The 20,185-nt window shown below is 41.5% G+C and overlaps 1 protein-coding gene across 6 annotated transcripts in view; it reads right to left on the bottom strand.

Annotated features, from left to right (window-relative positions):
- The window catches only part of SLC35F4 (solute carrier family 35 member F4), a 363,727-nt gene that overhangs the window by 84,751 nt on the left and 258,791 nt on the right, over positions 1-20,185 (bottom strand). For 4 of the 6 annotated variants that reach the window (XM_073637520.1, XM_073637522.1, XM_073637521.1 and 1 more), the window contains one exon: positions 2,850-3,041. The exons of the other annotated variants lie outside the window; for them this stretch is intronic. In XM_073637520.1, coding sequence (XP_073493621.1) covers positions 2,850-3,041 — 192 coding nt within the window. The remainder of the gene's footprint in view (positions 1-2,849; positions 3,042-20,185) is intronic. 6 annotated transcript variants of the gene reach the window in all.

Below are 20,185 nucleotides of genomic sequence, written 5' to 3'. Positions count from 1 at the left end.
CTGTCCTTCTGTCCAGGAAATCCCGCGTCGCTGATTGGTCCGGCCGCGGCCAATCAGCGACGCGGCATTTCAGAAAAAGATGGCGGCCGTTAGCGGCTCATCTGCCGCACGGAGGTCAGCGGCGATGCAGCCAGGAGATGCAGCCGGCTGCTCGCAGCATAAGTCCCCCGACCGGAGGCGCCACTGACCTCCATGCGGCTACCGTCGGGAGATCATCGGCTACGGCAGCTTATCTCCCGACGGCAAGTGTGACGCCCCTCCCCTCTCCTCCCCTCCCCTCTCCTCCCCCCGCTTGCTCAGGGCCCCGGCGCCATACTTACCCCTCCCTATGCCTCCGCAGCAGCTCCTGTGTCTTCCACTGCTCTGTGACGTCTCAGGTCAGAGAGTGCTGTGACGTCTTTACACTGCGCTCTCTCCTGAGCGGTCACAGCGCAGAGCGGGAAGATGCCGGCTACGCTGGAGTCCGGAGCAGCAGCTGAGAAGTGAGGTGAGTATTGGATTTTTTTTTTTTTTATTGTATGGGGGCATAGGGCATTAAATGGTGGGGTGGGGGTGTGTGACATCGTGGAGGGGCCATTATAAGAGAGGGGGTGTGTGACATCCTGCATGAGGCACTATGGGGGGGGTGTGACATCCTGCATGGGGCATTATAAGGGAGGGGGGGATGTGACATCCTGCATGGGGCATTATATAGGGGGGGGGGTGACATCCTGCATGGGGCATTATAAGGGAGGGGGGATGTGACATCCTGCATGGGGCATTATCCTGCATGGGGCATTATGTGGGGGGGGGATGTGACATGCTTCATGGGGCATTATAAGGGAGGGGGGATGTGACATCCTTCATGGGGCATTATATAGGGGGGGGGTGTGACATCCTGCATGGGGCATTATAAGGGAGGGGGGATGTGACATCCTGCATGGGGCATTATCCTGCATGGGGCATTATGTGGGGGGGGTGACATGCTTCATGGGGCATTATAAGGGAGGGGGGATGTGACATCCTTCATGGGGCATTATAAGGGAGGGGGGATGTGACATCCTGCATGAGGCATTATATGGGGGGGAGTGACATCCTGCATGGGGCATTATAACGGAGGGGGGGATGTGACATCCTGCATGGGGCATTATATGGGGGGGGGGAGTTATATCCTGCATGGGGCATTATAAGGCAGGTGGATGCTCCCCGGTCCTCACTAACACGGTTCGCTGATTGGTCGCAGCCGCCGGCCGCGACCAATCAGTGATATCGGCGCCAAATTTAAACACCGCTCTGCTGATTGCTCGTGGCCGCCCGCCGCGACCAATCTGCAATTGTGGCGCCAAATTTAAACACGGTCTCCGGCCAATTGGCATCAGATTTAAAATAAGTACGCCACCGTCGGGAGACATATTCTAGAATACCCAATGCGTTAGAATCGGGCCACCATCTAGTTTCTAGATAAAACTCAAAGATTGTCATTTTGGAAGTATAACCTACCAAACCTCAAGCAATCACTGAGCCCGACCTTTAAAATTCACATACTGTATTATACAAAACAACAAGAAACAATCTTCTTCTAAGGCAAACAAACATAACATCAGTGTGTTTCTTCCTTTACATGAGCATCATAAATGATTATTTAATGTCATACACATTAAGTCATTGTAATCAAGACAAGACTTGTTATAAAAGATATTACGATTTTGCTCCCTGTTTCTACTTTTATTTACATCATAATGTTTTATACATCAGTGAAGTCTAATAGGTTATAGGTGAATCAGTTCACTGGAAAAAGAATCCCAAAACTCCAACCCTGCCACTGATAATCCCAAGTCTTGATTCAGTTCACATTATTCTCAGTAAACTACATTAAAGAAGACAAGTTCATTGAAATGTATCAGGCTGATAATAGTGGAAGGTTTTGCATTCGGAATACAATCTTTTTTGAGAATTGGTAGTTTGATACCATTTACAGAAGCACTCAAGCTTACATTGATTAGCATAGACATCTTGGTCATTGGTGGCTACGTTGCTTATTTGCTAGAGACTAGGCAGTTCATTGTCCTCGTTCCTCTTGGCCCATGTTGGACTACTTGCTTCTGGCATGCTATTATGTTCTGTCACATTTTTATTTTTTTTGAAGTAGAAGTGAAACTTATAAATGGGATATGTAACCCACTTGAAGCCTTGGAAGTTCTATTTAAAGCCATTGCTCGGCTCTACACTCATTTCTTGACTGATAATTAAATATATTCAGAATTCCTAGATTCCTTTCCAGTGTTTTTATCTCAGCAGAACATAAAACTGAATTAGAAAGTACCCTAGAGAAACCTGCTTGCAGAGCGTTTTTTTTTTTTTTTTTTACTCTGTAGCTTAAGAATTTCGAAGATGTAATTTTCTAAAGTCCCTGAGCAGGCTTAGCCTTCACCCTGCTGATGTCCGTGAGAAGTGGATAAGAAGAAGGCCTTCAAAAATAAACCATCGGCTGGGAAAGTGGCTCAATGAAACTTTTTGTATAAAAAGTGGAAAGAACATAGAGTATAAAAAGGTAATATTGTGTACTATAAAGAAAATATTTTACCGATACTGTTAGTAATTTGACTTCAAATTTTTTTTAGAGTCCATTCTTAGACATTTTACGAATGGTTCCTTCTTAAGATAAGAGCAAGTAATGATTTCCAGTCCCATAAATAATAATTTATAGCATTTGAGGTGGACTTAAAATAGAATCCTTATCTTCTGACTGTATTAAAATGATGAAGAATACTGGTAAGGAGATAAATAAGAAGGCAACAAGGACACCAATACCTTCTGTAATAACATAAGAATCACAGTCAAAATGCCAGTATTGCTAGGACGAGTCATACCTGTACCACTCTGGACCAAGTTGGATCTGCTGCATTCAAACCTTTGAAGAGGACTTCTACTTTCCATCTCAAACATGGGAGAGGAAGATTCTTCAGTTGAAGACATATGACACATCTTCTTTCTTGTGCTATTACATGAATTCGAGTATGTGATTCCGGACAGACACCGTGAAACAGATGAGTGTGAAGTATCTGAGAAGAAAGAGTTGGAATGAATTTTGTCCAGCAGATTATGAACATCCTTCATTTTTTTAACAAGCTTCCTAAAAAACATTGTCTTGAAAACATCAACCCCACCAAGAAGGATAATGCATTTCTATGGCATCTTGTTTCATTCACGCTACTGAAAAATGTAATATAAGTAGATTTTTTTTTCAAATTGTCTTTTATTCCGAGGTGTCTACCGGACATCTGCATAGACTTCATGTTTACTCATGTTGAAGATATTTCTCTTCATAGACTTGGTGGCATATCCAGCCTCTATCTGTATCAAAAAGGGAATTGTTCTGTTCATACTTCCAGTTGTTTTAGAAAAATCCATGGATGGAGACCATAAGGAGATAAAAAATGAAACTCTACATCTCTTCATTGTCTTCTTTCTTCAAACATCATACATTAATTGGAAAAGGATTACGGACATTATTTGTTGTAGACTGTCCTAAATTCTGAGAGGAAAGAAAATTCAAGTTGGCAAGCCTAATGCATGCATCTTATTAAGATTTCTCTAATATCTCTTTGCCTTGCCTACTGAATTAGACTTTGGTGGGCCAAAAATGTGTTTGCCTTTTAACTTATCCGCATAGCACATTGAAAGTTATAATTGTTATAGGAGAAACTAGCTGACTCTTGCATAGGGTCAGGAAGAATTTTTTTTTACCCCTAATGAAGTAAAACTAGGCATAGTTCGCCAAGACATTTTGTTTTGCCTTCTTCTAGGTCTGAGAAAGGTGGAACTTGATGAACCCAAGTAGCTATGTAACTATTCAACTACATATGTTAATTCAGTTCAATAATTGCTGATGATAAAAACTTTGTAACGTGAAGAACACAGAAGAGAATAATATTATATTACAGAGGGATCTGAAGAGGCTAGAGGTAGATACAATTTTAATGTGGATAAATGCAAGGTTAAACACTTGCGATAAGAAAAATGTTACAATGATACTGTAAAAAAGTGGGTAAACCAACACTGGGAGGGGAAACTGGTGGACAGTGAACTTATCTTGAGCAATCTATGCAAGATATCTGCTGCCAAGGCTAATCACTTAATGTATCAAAAGAGGCATAGATGGTCCTAACTAGAACATCTTTTTGTCTCTATAAAAATTAATAATCAAAAAACAGATGAAGTATTATGTACATAGTTTGGTCAATTGTGTGAATATACAGAACGTAACCTACGGCGATGGGGAATGACCAAAGTAATTAAATAGTTATTCCAAAGTTATTAAATTATCCCCTATGCTCAGAGGATAACTTACTTTTCACTGGGGGGTTGACCGCGGGAACTCCCAAGATCAGGTGTCTGATCGGGTTCCCCAGAGCCCCATCTTGAATGGAGCAGAGATGACCATGCTCATCCTCTTCTCCACTAATTAACTATAGGGTCAGACCTCTATTTTCTCTTGCAGTCTGATAGACGGTGAATGGAGTGGAGGTCGAGCATGTATACCTCTACTCCATTCAAAATAAGGCTCGTTCCGAGGTTCGAGAGCTCCAATCTTTGAACAAATTATTAAACAGCATGTAAGTAAGTACTTGTATAAGAATACTGTAATTAACCAGAGCCAGCATGGGTTTGTAGCAAAGAAGTCAAAGCCAGACTAATCTGATTTCCTTCTATGATGGAATCACTGACTGGTTGGATCAGGGAAATGCAGCAGAAATAGTATAACTCAGCTTCAGCAAATCATTTGATAAAGTATCTCATTCTATCCTCATTGAAAAAATGACCAAATATGGGATTGACAAGGCTACGGCTAGGTGAATTCATAACTGGTTCAGTGATTGTAGTCAAAGAGTATTAATAAATGGTTGCACATCCAATTGGAAGTGTGTTTCAAGTGGGGTTCCACAAACCTCTGTCTTGGCCCTAGTGTTGCTCAACATTTTTATAAATGATCTAGAAAAGGGAACTGAAGGTAAACTAATCAAATCTGCAGACGATGCAAAGCTAGGAGGGATAGCTAACACTAGAGAAGACAGAGAAAGGATTCAGAAGGATCTAGATAACCTTAAACAATGGGCAGCGACTAATAGAATGGTATTTAACAGAGAAATACAAGATTCTACATCTGGGCAAGAAAAACGAAAATGACATCAACAGAATGAGAGGACTAGAACTAAGCAACAGCACGTGTGAAAAAGACTTGGGTATACTAATAGATCACAGGCAGCACATGAGTCAACAGTGTTATGCAGCAGCAAAAAAGGCAAATACCGTTTTGGGATGTATTAAGAGAAGCATAAAGTCTAGATCACGTGAAGCAATTATCTCCCTCTACTCCTCCTTGGTCAGACCTCATCTGGAATACTGTGTCCTGTTCTGGGCACATTTTAAAAAAGACATCCAAAAACTGGAGCAAGTTCAGAGAAGAGCTGCCAGGATGGTGAGCCAACTGCAAACTGTATCCTACGAGGAACAGTTGAAGGATCTGGGAATAGCTGTCTACAAATATCTGAAGGGATATCACAGTGTAGAGAGATCATCCTTATTCTCATTTGCACATGGAAACATGAGAAGCAATGGAATGAAACTGAAAAGGGAGAAGATACAGATTAGATATTAGAAAAAAAATGTTTTGACCGTGAGGGTGATCAATGAGTGGAACAGGCTGCCATGAGAGGTGGTGAATTCTCCTTCAATGGAAGTCTTCAAACAGAGGCTGGACAGACATCTGTCTGAGATGGTTTAGTGACTCCTGCATTGAGCAAGGGGTTGGACATAATGACCCTGGAGTTCCCTTCCAACTAGAACATTCTATGATTCTATGATCTTGGGATCCCAGCAGTCGGAAACTCAACGTTCAGTAGGTTATCCCCTAAAGATAAGGGCTAACTTAAATTTTTGTGAATAACTAAGGGAAAAAGTGGACTGTACTACCAAGAAAGGTTATTTGACTTGGAGTATTAAATTTGGAAAAAGACCTTCTTAGAAAAGATTGTCAGTTGGATCAACATGTTAGGTTATGGGTTGAACTGAATGGATTTAAGTCTTCCTTCAACCTTAAAACTATGAAACTATCCAACTATTATACTAATGAACTATTCAGATATCTGTCTAATGACCTTCTTAAACCTAGGCCTGTAACTATGACTAAGAGGCATCCACTCTGTGAAGAGGAAGAAAGTCCCCCTATCATCATAGATGGGACTTCTTAACTGTTAGAGCAGTGAGACTATAGACCTCTCCGACACACCATATTGTGATGGTTGATTCATAAAAAAGGAAAAAGGGGTCTCAATGTCTATCATGAAAGAAATATCACTTGTTAAATATTGTAGTTTTCATGATATTGGCCAATGTTTGTCATATTGGCAAGAGACAAATGGTAACTGCAGTACACAGTGTTTTTCTTACTTCATGTGGATCATTAATGTAGGATAATAGGTTGGATGAAATGGACCGAATTCTTTTTCATCTTTACAATGTTCCTGAGTTACTGTCATTTCTATTTTTTTTATTTTTAGAAAAGATTATTAAATCTAAAAGCAGATTTAAAAACATGTTCATTGATGGACCTCTGTCCCTTGCATCAAAATTTTACATTGCAAATTATTAAAAGTTGATACATGCTGCCTGATCCATGGGCAACATATATTCGGCACTAGCTGTTTGACGTCAGTAAGGTATGTTTGACTCTGAAACACTGTGGCATTTCAGAGAAAAACATACTTTAAAAGCTGCTAGGGGCCAAACCGAATGGGAAACTAGTCCCCAGTGGCTTCCCCCCCGCGTGCTACCAGTGACTGACAAGTCTCACCCTATTCAAGCATGAAGGGAGAGACCTCTCACTCAAGGGGAGCAGATGCAGAGATGCTTCCTGTTACGCACACGCCCGGGCTGACTGGCGTGAGCATGATTAGTGGTCCCACTGGACCATGAACCGAGAAGTGCCTGGAGGGGCGTAACTAAGTATCAACTCGGTCCGACCAAGGTCACACAGCGGCTCAGTCGACTCCGTGAACCAGAGAGGAACCTAGCAGAGGGACCAGGTGCTACTCCAGGTCAGACCCCAGTCACAGCTGTTGAACCACACCGGGGAATGCAGGAACAGGCAGGTTAGGCCGGCATACAGACAGGTGGGCACTAGCAGGCACGGCTGGCATGCAGACAGTTGGGCACTGGCAGGCACGGCTGGCATGCAGACAGGCAGGCACGGCTGGCATGCAGACAGGCGGGTACTGGCAGGTAGTGACGCAGGCAGGATAGGGACCAGTACAGACTGGGACACAGGAAAGGAGCCGCAGGTGCGGTGGACTAGCAGAGCAGAACCGCAGGTGCGGAGGACAAGCGGGGCAGAGCAGAGCGAAACCGCAGATGCGGTGAACAAGCAGAGCAGAGCGAAACCGCAGGTGCGGTGAACAAGCAGAGCAGAGCGAGACCGCAGGTGCGGGGAACAAACAGAGCGGAGCGGAACCACAGGTGTGGTGAACAAGCAGAGCAGAGCGGAACCGCGGGTGCGGTGAACAAGCACAGCAGAGAGGAACCGCAGGTGCGGTGAACAAGCAGAGCAGAGCGGAAATCGCAGGTGCGGTGAACAAGCAGAGCAGAGCGGAACCGCAGGTGCAGTGAACAAGCAGAGCAGAGCGGAACCGCAGGTGCGGTGAACAAGCAGAGCAGAGCGGAACCGCAGGTGCGGTGAACAAGCAGAGCAGAGCGGAACTGCAGGTGCGGTGAACAAGCAGAGCAGAGCGGAACCGCTGGTGCGGTGAACAAGCAGAGCGGAACCGTAGGTGCGGTGAACAAGCAAAGTAGAACAAAACCGCAGGTGCGGTGAACAAGCAGAGCGGAGCGAAACCGCAGGTGCGGTGAACAAGCAGAGCAGAAGGTGCAGGCAGACAGGACAGGGGTCTGATCACATGGAACAGACGGGCAAATACAGGAAGATAGTTAGAACACAGGAGGTAGATACGGAGGCAGGGAAACGGGACAAGCAGAACCAGATACACACAAGGTACTTAAAATGAAGTAGCGAGTGGACACAAAACTCACAAACAGAAGTACAGAGACAACGAGTTGGAGTTAGGTGCAGGTTCAGACACTGCAGGAAAAGGGAAGGTTCGGACAAAGAGACCAACAGGTAACGGGCTAGGACACTGTTCAGACAGGAACTGAACCAGGAACAATATACAGGAATGAGCCTGGGAACTCAGCCCCCAGGGTGGCGGAAACAGACTAGAACTCACAGATACAGGCAACAGGCCTGGGTATACAGCCCCCCAGTGTGGGGGAACAGACAAGATACAGGACAGGACCTGGCAACTCAGTTGCCCAGAACACACTGAATGGAAGTGTTGCTCAGGCACCTCCTACTGGGTGGAGGGGGTTTAAGTATCCAGTGACTCACAGCAATAGACTGGGGACGCATTAGGACTGCGCACACTGTAGCTTTAAGAATCAGGAAGTAATAGCGCCGCCGCCCTAATCCAACAGACAAGAGACATGCAAACAGCAGGTACTGGAGCACAGTGTGCAGCCTGGCCTGATAGGTAAGATTGCGGTCTTGCATGGTGGGAGGTGGTAAACCATGCAAGCACGCCGCCAGGGATGTTACACTTCTCACCTTTCTGACTAGTCTCCCATGCAGCTTGGTCCCCCCCATGCACCATGGCTTTTAAGGTATGTTTTTCTCTGACAAGTTGCATCGTTTCATAGTCAAACATACTGCAGCCAATGCCTGATACATGACAGACCATCAATTTGTATATTTCCAGCCTAACCTAAGGCATCCTTCACAGCTTGAAGCCACCCACCATACCAAGCTTATACCTGTATGTTGGAGGCAAGAAGAATAGCTGTTAGCTGAACGAGTAGCCAAACATGAGGTCACCTTAGCTCAAGACAGAGTACAGTACACTCTATAATGGGGCCACATCCTGTTGAGAATCAGAATCCAAGAATGTCATGTTTGAGTTCATGTTGATCTTTGAAAAGTGAGTAAAACCATTGGTATGCTAAAAAAAACTGTATATCTTGTGGCACATTTTAAAGAGTTGTTTCTATCTCTAAAACTGATACCTGTTCTATTTTATTAAAACACTATCACGTGCATTTAGATTGTCTTCCGGTTTGGACGTTTTCAACAGAGCAAGGAACCACAGACAGGGCCAGCATGCCAACATTACCCTACTTTTTCCTAAACGGCATGGCTTCCTTTTGGTGTATCTGGGCCCAGTATAGAAATAGTCAGTGCCCATTGGGCTCCCTTTTACAGATGTGCTTTATTCCTGGCCCATTATATCCCAAAGTAAGCAGCCAGCTTTGGAGAAAGAGAGGTGGATCAAGACATGTAGGCCTTTATTGCATAAACGTGTGGGTTTTACTGGCATGTGGCGATAATGTACCAAAATTGTATTGGGAGAAATTAGTATCGTAAAGGGGTTGTACGACACTGAATTTTTTTTTCTAGATATGAACAGTGGCGTAATCACGTTTCAGCAGCCCAGTAGATGCATTTATTTAAGTGTCAAACAATCCCTTTGTAGAAAGATAAAGGTGGAAGCATCTCCATAGTATCATAAACCTCCATAGTAGACAAGCAGTGTACTTTTGGTGGGAGCTTGGTGTGATATTTTCCAGCATTTTCAGTCTATTCTCTTCACCCAATGTCCTCATATATATCAGGAACAAAAAAACAAAAATGACATTGTGTGGTATCGGTCATGTGATGGACACCACTGATGGCTGATGGACCCTACTGACTCATAATGAGGTCCATCAGGCTCCTCTGTGAAGTCCAGCATTTTGTCAGGAAGATCGGTACTGCATGTGGTGCTATTCTTCCCATCAAATATGATGAAATCTGTGACGGAATCTCCAACGCAGAGGTGAACAAAGCCCTAAATAAGCAAGTCTGGGGGGTTTATAAAAGGGTAAGCAAAGGATGTAGAGTAGCAGCACACTAGAAATATGGAAATGATTTTCTTTCTATGATTGTGCATGACTAAGTGCAAGATTTAAGTGCCTGGAGCAGAAGGCAAATATATTTCAGAGCTTTATATTTTACTTGCTCCTTTGTAGAAAAATAGGTTACACTAAACACAAACAAACACCTACTTCTCCTGGGATGACTGACTAATGCGGTTAGTCACTCTCACTGGCAAACCAGGCGGCTGAGCCATTTCCCAGTTTATAATATATTCCTTTGTTACTAAGACCTAGCAGAAAAATGATGGAGTTATTCACAACAATTCACACAGTATCTTGCAACATATCACCCTTAGGAGTGAGGTTATGTCTAGTCACATAATAGAAAGTATGAAAAGAAGTAGTCTATATCACACACCCATCTACATTACATATAATAAACAGGTTAGGAGATTTCAGCTCTGAAGTTTACAGAACTCCAATTCACATATTGACATAATCGGTTGACAAAAGCCCACATTTAGAAAGGCATGGACTAATTGAAACTGCAAAACCAATACACAATATACAAGGTCACTAGTATTGTATCTCAAGGAAGATGCCTCACCTTTTCGCAGACCTAAATGCAGCTTTTTTAATCGTTATCTTCTGCATATTTCAGCTTTGGCTGGCCACACACATTAGATGATTGTCGGCTGGACGATGCTTAGCCATCTTAGCCGACTCCCGTACACAGGAGCATTCGGCTGTGCGTTCCTGTTCTCTATGAGAAAGCTGCCCACTGACACCTCAGACAGTGGTTTATCTCCAGGAGAACATTGTCCAAAATAGGACATGAGCGATCAACATCTCTCCTAACCATCAGTTGGCCGGCGCCCCCATACACATTAAACCGTCATCCAAACCTGTTGGGTTCAGCCAACATTAGTCTAATGTGTATGGGGGCCTTTATTCTTTTTCAGCTGTCCATACACATTAGATGACAGTTGCCCAAACCCACTGACTTTCAACTGATCAAATGTTTATGGGGACAACGTGTTAATCCCCCAACCTACCCAATCTTATTTCTTAAAAAGATAACCCTCTTACTGGCTTATATCAGGCAGCAGGTTGTTTAACCACCTGCATAAGGATGGGGTCATTAAATAGAAGCGGTCACTTGCTGTTAGACCAGGTAAAACAAATGCATACTGTACTAAATTTCGCCGCTCTCCAAAATCTGGCATTATTTTATTTTTTTTTGTTCTTGCACCTCTCTCCGTACCTGCCATATAATCCCCTCTTCTCTGTATACCAATCTAGTCTTGTTAGCCAAGGGTGTATGGTCCTCAAGAAAACATCCTCAGAGAAAATTAGTTGAGAACTACACGCCCTTGGAAGCAATATCTTACGAATGGAGAGAACGAAAAATTAAAAAATAACAAAGGCATATTAAGAAGAGTGGCATTTACATCTGGTTAAAAATTGTATATTTATGGTAAGTGACAAGTTCTGTTTAACGACAGGCAGCTATGAAGTCTATGTCCTTGTCAGGGTTTCACAGAGATGACACCGGGGAGATCACACAATATCTCACCGTTGTCATCACTCTGTTAGGATTTCGTCAAGGATTCGCCAGCCCACGATGCCGACTACTCACTACGTAGGTATCAGTAAGTGACCAGTGAGCATATGGCATCAAACAACCGGATTCCAACACATTGAATATGTGTATACGCGCCATACGGTTACTGCCAGCCTCACGATAGCCCAATTATTATTATTCGCTGCCACCACCATCCAGATTTGAAATATACTGCAGGCCTGGCCGGACGCCTGCGTTCTGGTAGCATATATGGCTTCGGGTGAGGGAACGATTACAGGACAAAAGAAACAGAACTATTAAATTTTATATTTAATCCAAAAGGGGGGCAGTGTTATGAAAAATATACAAAGATTTTTCAAAAGGGGACAATTACAGTACAGAATATACAGTTACACAAAATAAAACAGGATTAATGAAGACTTACTATAAAGATGGCTGAGATGATTCACTATAGGTGGAGGGAAGCACTCCGATGTCCGTTCAACGAACATGACTTATGCTACACAAAATATGAAACTTACAACATGAGTACTCATCCATCCTTTGTGGATTCTTTTATGCCCAAGTGGAGACCTGCCCACACACCCCCTGTGCTGACATTATGTGGGCTGGTCTCCAGTCTGCACATTTTTATTAAGATATCTGGTTTTTGGGATAACTTATCACTGGTTGACCCAGAAGCCCAAAAGTGATACCATATTTTCTATTATGATTTTACCTGCATTTAGAGACCACACATGGCGTAGTTGTGATCTGCTCTTTTGTTACTTTTGCGCCACAGCCCCCCTAAGGGGCTTACAGCGACAGTAAAATACCCATATTGTTCCCTAGCTGACCCTGCCACTAAAAACATAGGTCCCATTACCATCAGAATTATGGAACTTGAGATATTCCATATTTCGTATCGGCTCCGGCCCGACTAAAGAGGTCTGGTGAATTCCCTTTGAAGCTCTGGGAATATTGGGAGTGTGTTTGGAGTCTAAATGAGCTTTCCTCCTCACCCAGGTGTAAATCATCGCAGGCCTGCGTCAGTGGAAACTGCCCTCGCATTTTAAGTGGGTTGGTAGCACCTTCTGTGCCAGCATTTGTTTACAAGTCACTTCTGCTGTAGGTGATAATTTGCAGAGAGATCGCTCTTTAGATTGTCAGCTCTTCTCTGGTGACAAATGGTAGATAAAGGAGGGGTGAGAGGGAAGAGGGGTTTGGGAGAAATGGTTAATATTTTCTTAATATCTCCATGACAGTCCTTAAAATGGTTGGGTATAGAACACACTTTAGTATCCTGTAAAGCCCATCATTATATTATATTTATCATGGCAGCTGAGGGTACTACCTGCTCATATGAATATAAAACCAGGTATAATGTTACAAACTGCAGAAGTGATGTCATGATGTGGGCGGGTATAGAGTAGCTTTTATCCAATCAGGTTATTGAAATTATGACAGCAGCAGAAGGGGATTGTGTTGATCTTACAGGAGCTAGTGACCTGTCCACTTTTGGGATCATGATATTGAGGACAGAACCGTCTGTGACAGCCACTGATCTTCGCTGTAAAAGGAAGAACTGAAGTCAGCGTCATATCGATACTTTACTAGAGAAAGAGCTAAACACACAAGTGAAACTATTTTTTTTCAACTCATACACAAAAGTCCCAAATGTCAAAATCATTTTTCAGCTGAAACATCTGAATAAATTCATAATTTTATGTATTAATCTTGTTTTAATGCGTTCAGTTATATTCTCATCAAATCTAATATAATGGGATCACTCAGCCATTGCTCCGATCAAATAGATAAATGAATGTATTTTCTCTTGTTGGAAAGTTTGACCTTGAAGGTGAATATGAAACCTTAAGACTAAATGGACTATAAAAAAACATCAATTTTGAGTCTTCTGTGTTCTACCACAGTATTGAACAATCACACAAAACGCGTGAGAGCTGCTAAGTACTTGAAGAATTTCAGCTTATGAAAAATGCATGATACCAGGCTTCATCATTTTAAATGCAGCAATGCAAATTGTCATTTTTTTTTTTACGTGTCTTGCATCAGCGACGATGCTTAATCATTCGGCTGAATTGAATGTCTTACTTAATTCGATATGAGTTACTAGCCAATTTTATCTAGTTTACCAGCTACATAATGGAAAATACTCTAGAGTTCTTATGAGTCCCCTATGGCACCAAAAAAAAAAAAAAAAAAAGAAGAAGAATCTAGAGGATGCATACGGTGCAGTAATCCATCTACGTTCTTTGATACTCACGAAGCTAGAAAGCCTTCGGGAATGACATTCGCAGATCTTGAAACAGTAAATCTGACGTCTGCATCTTGACGGGAAAGAGAATCGGACGTGCACTGTCTAATCCGTGAATTGAAAATGCAGCTTGGAGAGACTTGGGATGATTTTATAAGTCTGCCATGCCGATGAGATAAGATTTATAATACTATTATCGCACAATTAACAAAAGCAAATCATATTACTATGGGCTCAATGAATAATATGGAGAATACTAGACAGCACTTTCTACAACCTCCGATATATGTCCTGGGAATCCTAATGAGAAAACATTTGCTATCTGCTTGAACAACCCCGTGACAGAACAGGTCCCCCCATATTAAGCTGCTGGGACTTTTGACATCAGCTAAGAAGCCCTTGGTGATGCTGCATGGGAAATAAAGCATGAAACACCATTCATTGAAGTTAAAGGACCATGCCAATGGAGTCCTAATGCACTGATGAGCATACTCACGAGAGTTAGAGTGCCTCTTTACACAATTACACAGGATGAAAAAAGACACAGGTGGGTCTTCAAGTAGAGAACTCTTCTCTATTACATCCATATCCCCTGCTAGAATGTGATAAAACTTTGCACAGTTTCTTCATTAGAAGTAATTGTATGATGTAGATAAGAGGATGGACTGCTCCTCAAAGCCAAGTGTTTGCATCAACTATGCATGAAGTTTTCTAATGGAATGAAGAAGATGAAGCTAAAGCATCACTGAAGACATCAAATCCAACATATTTATTTTACTCTCTTATATAGCACTTTAATAATTAATTAATTGAATAATTAATTCCAGAGTGCTTTACAAACATCATCATGACAGACATTGTTCCCATTGGGGCTCACAATCTACATTCCCTATCAGTATGTCTTTGGAGTGTGGGAGGAAACTGGAGAAAACCCACACAAACACGGGGAGAGCATACAAACTCCTTGTTGATGTTGTCCTTGATGTGATTTGAACCCAGGATTCCAGCGCTGCAAAGCCACAGTGCTAACCACTGAGCCACCCTGCTGCCAACATATCTTATCATGACTATCTAACAATTAGCCAGAGTTACAGAAATGACATATTTATGTATCTTATAAAGTCAAATCTCTTAAAAAATATCTCTATTTCTCTAGACCACAAGTTCTATGATGTTCACTTTCCATTTTTTATGCAAGCTTCACCCCTGTAGAAGAAAATTTTATGAATACAATTTTAGGGTATGTTCGCAGGTCACAATCTTTTCTGTTTTTTTCCCAGCATTTTTCCATGCAGGTTTGCTGCAAAAAATTGAGCATTTTAGAGTCCCAACAAAGTGAATGAGATTTCTGAAGTCTCAGGCACACGCTGCTTATATTTTCCTTGCAGATGTGAAGCACTTTCAAATCTGCAGCATGTAAATTTTTTCAGCATTTTTTGAAATGTTTTGTCCCACTCTAATAAATGAAAAAAAAATATATAAAACATACACTAAAAATATGCATTTTTATGCAGTGTTTTTTTTTCTGCCAAGAGGTATGTTTTTGGTGCAGAAATGTCTGCAGAAAATACTTAATGTGTGCACATACCCTTAGGTGGTCACCTCAAACAAGTGTCACTAGATATCTGCCTCTTTAGCAATTGGATACAAAATAATATGTATAAGCACTCAGATCAAGAGCTAGCATATTCCAGATAGTTAAAACTGTAACAGGTATTCATCAAAAAGTCAAAATACACATCAATAGATATGATTTGGTTGCAAATTATCTTTCCATGTATCTATACATTATCCTTCTAAAAATTCAGAATCAGTCTTGAAAGCTTCAGAATTTTAGATTAGAGTAACGCCACCCATACAGTAAAACTAATAACCTGGCATATCTGGCACATGTTTTTTTTCCAGAATATATAATTTTCCTAAAGAGGTTACTCCCTTATAGGATATATCATCATTTACAGGTTAATGGGCGGCAACAAGTGGATCCCCATCAATTAAAATAAAAGGCAATGTTTAAGCACTGCAGGAATGCTTTTGGCTACTCGCTGTACTAGGATCTATAACATAGTCTTATTACATTGAATGGTGCGGTGTTGCCGTTTCCCGAACAGTGAGATAGGTGTCGGCAACACCATGCAGGAAAAAAAAGATTAATGGGATCTTCATTTCTTGTCAGTGGCATACTTTGAAGCTCTTGGGAACCAATGGAAAATCTCTAATAGGGCCCCATTTATCGTGGGTCTTTAGTAGTATTGGAGCAATAGGACCTATAGAGTCCTCTAGGCTCTATAATCTGGATGCCATCGCAACCCCTACAACCGCTTTACGCCAGAGTTTCTTGTTCTCCATAATGTTGTGGCAGATTACTAGTATATATTATAAATAATAATTCTTTAACCTTTCTTCCCAAATCTAGAGATCTGAATAATAATAATAATAATAATAATAAGTTTATTTTTTTATAGCGCCAACATATTCCGCAGCACTTTACAATTTTAAGGGGGACATATACAGACAATACAGAATAAGCATATCTCATATCGAAGGAGTGAGGGCCCTGCTCGCGAGCTTACAGTCTATGAGGAAGTGGGGGAGACACAAAAGGTAAAAAGTACATATATTGTATAATGCAGCCTTGATATACTGAATAGGATAAATAATAATACATGGACTGGTCGCCAGCCAGTATGTGTGCAGTCCTGACAGAGGCTTTTATATGCATGGTTGGTTTGAACCCGAAGTTGAAGAAGATTTTAATATGGGGGAAAGCTGGGATGGACAGAGTGTGTTTAGGTGATACGCCAGTCTAAAGAAATGTGTTTTTAGGGTTTGCTTGAAACTGTGGGTATTGGGAATTAATCGAACTGTCCTGGGTAGTGCATTCCAGAGAATTGGCGCAGCACGCGAGAAATCTTGGAGACGGGAGTGGGAAGTTCGGATTATGGAGGATTTTAGTTTCAAGTCATTTGCAGAACGGAGGGCACGTGTAGGGTGGTAGACTGAGACAAGGGAGGAGATGTAGGGGGGTACTGAAGCATGTTCTCCAAACTTCCTATCCTATCTCAACTTTGACAAGAACTTTCCAAAGCTTTAGCTTCTGTCATTTTGACCATAAGATCATAATTTTGCAATTCATTTCCAGTTAAAATTGCACATCAGTTCATTTTGAGTTGGTTTCAAACAATGAAATGTTGCATTTAAAAGTATTGGAGAGTTGCTGCACTTCATTATGCTGTTCGACCCAACTGATCAGGCATTGATCGTGCCACTAAAAGATAAACAATCTATATTTAAGTCCCGGAAGACCCATTTATGGATTTTGATGCATCTACAAGGATGAGTTAAAAAATATCCGCACTCTGTCTGCAGAATTTATTTCAGTCAACTTTCAGAAAAGACAAATACATCAATTTTTGAGATAATCTTCCTGCTTAGCAATACACTTTGTCTATCCGTCAACAAGCTTTTGGACTCCCATATTAAAAAATATTTTAAGCTGAGCTCTAAGCCCACAGCCCCACTATCAGTATTTGATCAGTATTTTTTCTCAGGAGTGGGAGCCAAAACCAGGTGAGGAACAATCAGAGAGAAGGTATAATAGAAACAAGTCACCAATTCTGCATTATCACCCACTCCTGATTTTGTCTCCCACTCCTGGGAAAAAATACTGACCGAATACTGACCAAATACTGATAGTGGGGTCGTGGCCTAAGACTGGAATGCACTTCTGTCTTCATTTTTTCAACAGACACGAATCTTCATCCTCATAGAGCGTCCTTCCGGGCACAAAATTCACTGTTTCACTGTCACTTGTTTATCCAACAGAATCAGTTCACATGCACCCTCAATGTTGTCATCAATCATGGATGTGGACAGGGGTCCGGCTCCTTTTTCGTGACCAACACTTGTACGACCTTCTTTGAACTTTTCTAGCATATAATACACACTTCTTCATGACAAAACACTTTTTCCATAAACGTGTACAAAGTCTTCATTAAATATCAGCAGTGCCTCTAAAAGAAGTTTCAATATAACCGCAGTGTGGAAACTTTTTGACTTAGGCTAGGGTCACACGAGCATATATGCTCTCATTCGAGAGAATCGAATCAATTATGAAAATACAGTCTGATCAAATCCTGATCAGAGTGTGATCACAGTGTGCTCAGATTCCCTAAGATAAGTAGAAGATGGAGAAAAAAAATCTCCATCTTCTCCATTGTGTCAGTCCGTGGAAATCGGATTGCACTTAGATTGTCGGATCACACTCAGACCGAAAATACGGCCATGTGCACGAGCCCTTACCCTCGTGTATCTGACTGGTCTTTATGTACAAATTTAAGTTTAGAATAAACTTAAATAATCAGTATGGTTTGAGGTATATGCAGTTATATGTAGCAGCTAGGTTTCATCTGAGCATCTTTATTGAGTTATTTTTGTGATTGACACAAATGCAAACATATACATTCATCTCTAAGCAGTTCACAGCTAATCTGAATTCAGCTGTCATTTCCAGGCATTCAATGACCTCTACTTTTCTCATTGCCTTCAAAGTTGGTGCTGGGAGCCTTCAGGGTCAAAACAAGCCTGGTTATTACCACCTGCTGATCATCACATCTATGCAAAATAAAGCATTATTGCACATGAGAAACCCTTCCTGGATGATGAAGGTATAACTGGAATTGCTCTAAATACATTTAAAACCATTTTGCCATGATGAACCCTTGTTATGGGCAAGAAGGCAGACTTGAGTTCTTAAACAAGTTCGTGAGGCTGATGGATAAATCAAAGGACAAGACCTATAATAAAGTATTGCAATAATCATTAAATAGATCTGTAACTTACAGTGGTGTACATAGAAATCATGGGGCCCCATAGCAAAAGTCCTAATTGGGCCCCCCCCCCTCTACACGCCCCCCTAGAAAAAATATACGGTAGTGTAGGCAGAGTTATACCTTCTGACTTAAAATCAGAGAGTGACACGTTTTACGGTAGTTGCACAGTAATTATGCCAATACTGAAGCCCTTTAGCGTTTTCCCCCATTACTAGATCACTTTCATGACCCTTATAGAGTAAAAATACCCTAAAAAGTGCCACCGTGCTGCATTATACCTCCACAGTGAATTCCCCCCACAGTCCTCCATCACGCACATTACAATGACCCCACAGTACCTCCAGCAAAGTATGATGCCACCACAGTAACCCACTGTATAATGCCCCTCAATTACCCTTCACACAGTATGATGGTCCCACTACTCCCCTATATAAAGCATGGAGGCCCATAGCATCCTATACACAGTATAATGTCACCCAAAGCCCCCCCAAAGTATGAGGGACCTCACATGCAATATGATGTCCCCTATAGCCCCAGGCAGTATGAAGGCCCTCTCAACCCTCTACATAGTATACAGATGCAGATACCATTGAGATGGCAATGACAGGTGGGGGGAGTTAAAGGGGTCGTGCCACTTGGCATTACTCACCTCCAAATCCCAGGTGCCATAGCAGTCACGTGGTCTACCTCTATAGACTGTATGCCCCCGGTCATTTATAGATTTAGGGGTTTAATCAGGTATGGATAATAAAACTTGGCTGTAATTGATTCATGTGGCGACTGCTTCTCAAGGCATCACACCTACATGTTGTATAAAGTAGTGCAAATATTGCAAGAAAGAACTGAACTAATGAACAGAAGTCCTAGATGTGGATGATTATCAGGACTAGGAATCTAGGGAATAGTGATTACTCTACTGAACAGAAGCAGTCACAGTAGTGAGAAAACCCCTTTATCTACATCATGACGAATTTTTGACTTTTGCGGTTTCGCTTTTTCCTCCTCTTCTTTCAAGAGCTGTAACTTTTTTCTTAAAATTTTCCATTAAAATAGTTGTATAAGGACTTGTTTTCTTTGGGATGAGTTGTAGTTTTGAATGACACAATTCATTTTTACAGATAACATTGAGAAGAAAAAGAGTCAGAGTGATGTAAAATTGTAAAAAAAATAAATAAAATACAATTCTATTATAGTTCTATGGATTTTATTTTTATTGATTTCATTGTGCAGTAAAAATGTCCTGGTAGCAGGATTCTCAAAGTCAGTGCAATTACAACAATATCAAACTTGTACAGCTTTTTTATGTATATATATTGTAGTTGTTAAAAATAATCAGAACTTGATTAAAAAAAAATTGGTTTGAGTCACCATTTTCTGAGAACAGAAACTGTTTTGTTTTTCCATCAATTGAACTCTATGAGACTTTGTATTTTGCCTGGTGATTTTAGTTTCTATTGGTACATACAACTTTTTTTTATTGGAGCACATATGAGTTTTTGATCGCTTTTTATTTTTTTGGGGGGAGCAATGTGACATTACCAAAAATTCTATTTTTTTTTCTCATATATTTTGATA

This window comes from Phyllobates terribilis, unplaced genomic scaffold, assembly GCF_046119375.1.
Source record: "Phyllobates terribilis strain yellow unplaced genomic scaffold, ASM4611937v1 Scaffold_7__3_contigs__length_470593459, whole genome shotgun sequence".
NCBI lineage: Eukaryota > Metazoa > Chordata > Amphibia > Anura > Dendrobatidae > Phyllobates > Phyllobates terribilis.
Note: the sequence above shows the minus strand (reverse complement) of the source record. Positions and strands in the feature narration are given on the sequence as shown.